Below are 6,255 nucleotides of genomic sequence, written 5' to 3' on the forward strand. Positions count from 1 at the left end.
AGGCCTACATACACTCTGTGTGCAATATAAACTTTCGGGACCATTAACCACTTTTCATCTTTTCAACTTTGGGGGCCACGTATTGTGCCACTTGGATAAAGCATTCAGGGTTATTCAAAACCGGTGTTGAGTCGCTGGTTCTCATGTTTTACACGTTTTTTTTGGTTCAATTTGAAAGCTAGCACTTGTTCTTTCAATGGAGCTTTTATTTTATTTCTCCCTTTCTGTGTACCCTTACCCTGAGGCTTCGCTATTCTTGTGAATAATATATTCATAACCTTGTTCAATTTGAAAGCTAGCACTTGTTCTTTCAATGGAGCTTTTATTTTATTTCTCCCTTTCTGTGTACCTTCACCCTGAGGCTTCGCTATTCTTGTGAATAATATATTCATCAGCTTCGTTTCGCCGCGCGAGGGCGCCCCTGATTGCGTACATTGTCAAACGGAGACATGGCCGACAAACTAAATCTAGACGGAAATATTGACCGTCTCCTAAATCTTAGACTTGGTACTCACCTAAAAGCGTTATTCTTGGGTTATAAAAGGTACCGGGGACGCTTGCCACTCTATTCTCCTTCTCCGAAAGAGCAAGCTGATTAGCAATTATTATTATGGCTGCTTTATTCTCATCGCCTGCTCACATCTTACTTCTGTGCTTTCTCCTAGCTGTGGCTGGGGGTTTACGCGTCACTGCATCAGTAAGAAGACAGCTTTTCTTTCTCCTTGTTATTCTCGTTTCCAGCATAATTACAAGTTCAAATCATTTTTTATTTTAAAAAAAATGAAAACTTGTCGTCTCGTTCTAATCCTCATGAGCGCGTCGTACCCTAAATCTTATTAGCGTAGAACTGCTCTCTCTGTCTTTCCCGTATATGGAAGCTGTAGGCTGGTTGGAGAGGCCATGATCAAATATTGTATGTTGTTATGCGTGCAGTGCAACTACGCAGCATCGTGCGCCGACGAGGGCTTAAGCGGGTCGACATTGACGGCCAGCTGCGCGTCCGAGAGCGGCAACTCGGTGACATCATCCATCGACCTGAACCAGCATGTGAGCAACAACAATGGCAACCTGCAGTGCCCCGGTGCTGACTTCGCAGCGACTTGCTCAAACATAGGCCTGAGCGGCGGACACACCCTCACCGCCAACTGTAAGAACGACGGCGGTGCCCTTATCCAGACCAGCCTGGACCTCGATAACTGCATCAGCAATAACAACGGCTACCTCGTTTCGTGTGTCTAGCGTATCGGCACACCGCGGCCACCTATATATAGGATAGAACACGGCACAACCAGTGTTACCCGCAGCTCTCCTCCTCTACGTTGTCTCTACCGTGTACACAAAGCTGCAAATTTTAAATAACAGCCTGGTTTATTTTGAATCAGTACCGAGTTTAGTGAAAATAAAAGGAAATCTGATAAGCACACATATCAATCACTAATAAACGTTGTTTAAACTCGGCAGCTGTATCCTCATCACAAATCTGATCCAAAGGTCCGTCCAGAAAGCTTTTTCCAGATTACCGAAGAGGATGTGTTGGCATGGATATATCGTTTTCAAAATGTACCCAGTTATCACACAAATTGATAAGAAGACACAAAGTCCTTGGAAATCCACACTCTTAGAAAAGTGCAAGCATAAAAGTCAAATTGGTCTCAATCGAAGTGATTGTTGATAGAATGTTTCACTATTACATGCAATCCTATTTTCAAAATCTTTCGTTGGAAATGAACATATAAAAAACGCTGAAAGCGTTGAAATTAAAATTGATTAACGACACTTGTTTCGAAACTTTCTCGATGAGAATAACAATGGCTACCTCGTTTCGTGTGTCTAGCATATCGGCCCATCGCGGCCACGTATATATAGGATATAACACGGCACAATCAGTGTTCCTTGCAGCTCTCCTCTATGAATGTTACCTCTACCATGTACAGAAAGCAGCAAATTTTAAATATATAGGATATAACACGGCACAACCAGTGTTACTCGTAGCTCTCCTCCTCTATGTTGTTTCTACCGTGTACACAAAGCTGCATATTTTAAATAAGAGCATGGTTTATTTTGAATCAGTACCGAGTTTAGTGAAAATAAAAGAAAATCTGATAATCGCACTAATAACTAATAAATGTTGTTTAAGCTCGGCAACTGTATGCTCATCACAAAACATCCAAAGCTTTTTCAAGATTACCGAAGAGGATGTGTTGGCATGGATATATCGTTTTCAAAATGTAGCTAGTTATCACACAAATTGATAAGAAGCCACAAGTCCTTGGAAATCGACATTCTTAGAAAAGTGCAATTATAAAAGTCAAATTGGTCTCAATCGAAGTGGTTGTTGATATAATGTTTCACTAGTACATGCAATCCTATTTTCAAAGTCTTTCTCAGTGGAAATGAACATATAAAAAAACCCTGAAATTCATGTCGAGAAAAGTATCGGTATCGATTCCTCGAAACAACTCCTGAAATAAGCGTCGAAATCATCGTTAGATTCACCCGTGTAGTAAGCGTTGAAATTAAAATTGATTAACGACAATTGTTTCGAAACTTATCTTGATGAGAATAACAACGGCTACTTGGTTTCATGTGTCTAGTGTATCGGCCCACCGCAACCACCTATATATAGGATATAACACGGCACAACGAGTGTTGCTTGCAGCTCTCCTCTATGTTACCTCTACCATGTACACAAAGCTGCAAATTTTAAATAAGAGCATGGTTTATAAGAGAATTTTTTTAATAAGTACTGGGTTTATACCCATTTGCTAATGTGCAATCCGTAATTATCATTGATTCTAGTAAACGAGGTCCTTAAGGGGTTACTAGCACTTCGAGCTAGAGTCATTTTTGTGTACAATACAGAATTTTTGGTAGAAGTCCTGTCTTCCTATCATTGCTTCTTGGGTTCCTCCTCACTTCTTCGTGAGAGTAGTGTAACCTTCCCAAAAGGAATATGCCAAGTTCTCCTCTGTATAAAGATGCCTCCATGCACTAGGAGTTTATTGAAAATAAAAGAAAATTTGATAATCATACTAATCAATCGCTAATAAACCTTGTTTCAACTTGGCAGCTGTATGCTCATCACAAAACCGATCTAAAGGTCCATCGACAAAGCCTTTTCCGAATTGCCAACAAAGAGGATATCTTGGCATGGATATATCGTTTTCAAAATGAGGCCAGTTATCACACAAATTGAGAAGAAGGCACAAAGCCCTTCGAAATCCAGACTCTTAGAAGGTAAAGTAGCTACCTAGTTTCTCCATTAGCAAAGAAAAAGAATAAAGTCAAATTGGAGATAAGGCATTGATACCCATAATAAGAGTATATTGGTGTTGTGGACTCATAAAATTGGTCCTCGTATATAGGCACATGTACATGAGCTCTGACCCCTTCATTTCCCCCTACATCTTCTTCACCTCCTCTCCCTACATGAATGGTTGGCTAAATAAGATAAAACCTCCCTGATAATCTCACTTAGAAACTCGTGGTTATGTGATGTCCTTTTAGTGTGTGTGTGTACGAGAGAGAGAGAGAGAGAAAGAGAGAGAGAGAGAGAGAGGGAGAGGTCTCACAAATCTTAGTTCAAAATAGGAAGTAGCCTCCTAATTGATGGTCTCTCCTTCTGCTTCAAGCATCTCAAATAAGGCCACAAGGCCATATTTGTGAGCGTACTTCATGGTCATGTGCACCCCAAGGGGTAGAAGGTGAACACATGGGTGTGCTATCAACAGATGAGAGCGAAGGATGATGCTCACGTAGTGGTGGTGTCACAGCATCTGTGGCACTACCACCGCAACAACCTCCCCCTGAAGACCTACTACGTAAGCAATGTCTATGTAAAGAGGTGGTAGATCGAGCTGTAAGAGGAGTGGAAGGCTGTGTGGTGTGAGGTGTGGGAACTGCTGTCGTACCTACAGGTGTGGGAACTACCGTCGTGAAGCCAGATGGTGAGGCAGATGTCCCTGCTCCAGAACCCCAATAAGTCTGAGCCATGGCTCTCTGCTCTAGAGTCATGGACGAGAAAAAACCATATAATTGCTCGGGACTCATGCCCTGAGATGTAGGGTTAAATGAGAAATCAAGACTGTAGTTGAGCGGCGGTGAGTCATCATCCATGGCCTGTTGGACAAAAAACCATATGACAAACTTGTGCGAAATAAAAATTACATGGTAAACAATGAAAGAACCATATGACAAACATTAACAATGATAAACAACAATGGTGAACCATATCACTTTGCACCTGCACTAGTGATTATGACGGTAAACATTAACAATGGTAAACAATGAAAGGACCATATGACAAACATTAACTTCCCTAAACAACAATGGTAAACCATATCACTTTGCACCTTCAATGTCATAAAATCATTACAAATATGTCATAACTATTTACATAATCATTAAGATACATCATTTTAAAAATCATTATCTATTCTATCATCCTCATTAAGATCAGTAGCAAAAGAGATCTATTTCTATGTACATTTCAGCATCCTCATCATTAAAAGTCCCTTGATGAAGGCTGTCCTCATCATCTATGTCTTCTTCCTCAACAGGTTTTCCAGCTTCATTGGTTTGCAAGTTGCTCCTCTTCATTGTTGATATCGGCTTGTTCTTGTTGCTCCCCACCACCCTGTGAATCCACATGACCCTGTTGTAGCTCTAATTCTTCACAAATTTGCTTACTGCGGAGGGAGACTTGAACCACAAATAGCCAGTATGGATCTGTTGGATCCGCTTTAAAGACAACCTGCTCACAATGCTTTGGGCGCACAAAAGTATCTTGCTGATCGGTCCATACCTTTGTGGAGTCCACTTGGATGAGGCCACTCTTGTCTCTACGTACAGTTGCATGTGGCCCATTTGTGATTACCTTGAACCACTTCACATCAAAGATAAACAACTCAAAACTTCTAAAGACAACCTTTAATATGTCTTGAATGGTTCCAAAGTAATCAAGCATTCCACTAATTGTGTTATCATCGCTTGCACTTGCTCGACTTTCTTGAATAAATTATGTTGTGACACCACAATCAAAGGTTTCTCTTCTTTGGTCTATCCATTCTACTAGAAAATGATGTCCATGTGACCTAAACACCCCATATTTGTGATACTACAAATAGGACATAAAGATTGTTGATGGACAAATAATAACTGAGACATGTAGAGAAAAAAAAGAGACATGTAGAACTTAAACACTTACATGCCAATCGCATCCTTTTGTAAGCTCCTCTGCCTCCTCTGTTATAGTTAAACCAGCACGTTTGGCTTCTAAAATTGTAGCTTCTAGCCATCTACCTGTGGGAAAGTCCAGAAGAGCTTACCGACCTTCTGGATATGGGAGATTTCTTGTAGTGCGATTCCTTTTGAAACTTAAATGATCTTGTACTCGCTATCGCTTGAGAGCTTCATATGTCTCAATCTACTTCTCCATTACATGCGAGTTCAAGATGCAAAATTTGTTGATTTTTTCTCCCAAATTGTTATCCATCTTTCTCTTAATGCCTTGGCCTTGAGGTTCCTCACCAATGACTCGCCTGTTAGACTCTTGAGACCATAGTCGAGGTATCTCTGGATCTGATGAACTTAAATATTCAGTGATGTAAACAAGGGACTTTTGTATCAGCCACCCTTCTGACATACTTCCCTCCGGGTGAGCCATTTGGCAAACAAATCCCTTTAATGTCTTCATAAACCTCTCCAAAAAGAACATCCATCTTGAATGGACTGTTCCAGCAACTGCAACCTCATCTACAACATGAACTAGCAGATGCATCTGGATTATTAATAAACTTGTAGGGAAAAACTTCTTTACCATGCAGAGTGCCTCTATGGAGTTTAAATGCGCTGTCTCCAAAGTGTCTCTCTTTATATTTTTTGAAGAAATCCAACGCACCAATGTGCTAATCTTATAGGCGCAATGTTATCAAGATATGGTTGCACACTTGCTTGGTCGTATGATTGAAACTGTAAATGTTGTAAGCGCTCCATTGGAAATTAACCAGCGTCATGAATATGTTGGTTGCAAATCCTTCGTTTTCGAAATATTTGGTACTTACATCGCATGCATCGTTCCAGCCAACCAATACTAAGGGATGCAGTCGACAACCCTATACCACTTGTTGTGCTGACCTTGTCCAAGCTTAGAGATGAAGGGATTCAGATGATGTTGGAATTTAGATGCTCTCTGTGCTATCCTCACCATAGAACTATAAAAAGTCTCAGGGTTGCATTTTTAATCCAAAAGATTCA

General features: G+C 40.6%; 1 protein-coding gene across 1 annotated transcript; it reads left to right on the top strand.

The window, feature by feature from the left end:
• Window positions 1–555: 555 nt before the first annotated feature.
• On the top strand, window positions 556–1,381 carry LOC147605896 (cyanovirin-N homolog). Its single transcript, XM_086792620.1, has 2 exons — window positions 556–697; window positions 934–1,381. The coding sequence occupies exons 1-2, from the start codon at window positions 611–613 to the stop codon at window positions 1,237–1,239; spliced, it is 393 nt and encodes a 130-aa protein (XP_086648746.1). The 5' UTR covers window positions 556–610; the 3' UTR covers window positions 1,240–1,381.
• Window positions 1,382–6,255: the final 4,874 nt, after the last annotated feature.

Source organism: Cibotium barometz, chromosome 58 (assembly GCF_041138505.1).
Source record: "Cibotium barometz isolate CiBa-2024 chromosome 58, ASM4113850v1, whole genome shotgun sequence".
Classification (NCBI taxonomy): Eukaryota; Viridiplantae; Streptophyta; class Polypodiopsida; order Cyatheales; family Cibotiaceae; genus Cibotium; species Cibotium barometz.

Excerpts from the sequence above, each read along its gene's own strand:
- LOC147605896 (XM_086792620.1), top strand. The coding sequence starts at position 611 with ATGGCTGCTTTATTCTCATCGCCTGCTCACATCTTACTTCTGTGCTTT. Across the intron at positions 698-933 it reads GTTTACGCGTCACTGCATCA|TGCAACTACGCAGCATCGTG; the intron begins GTAAGAAGACAG and ends TTATGCGTGCAG.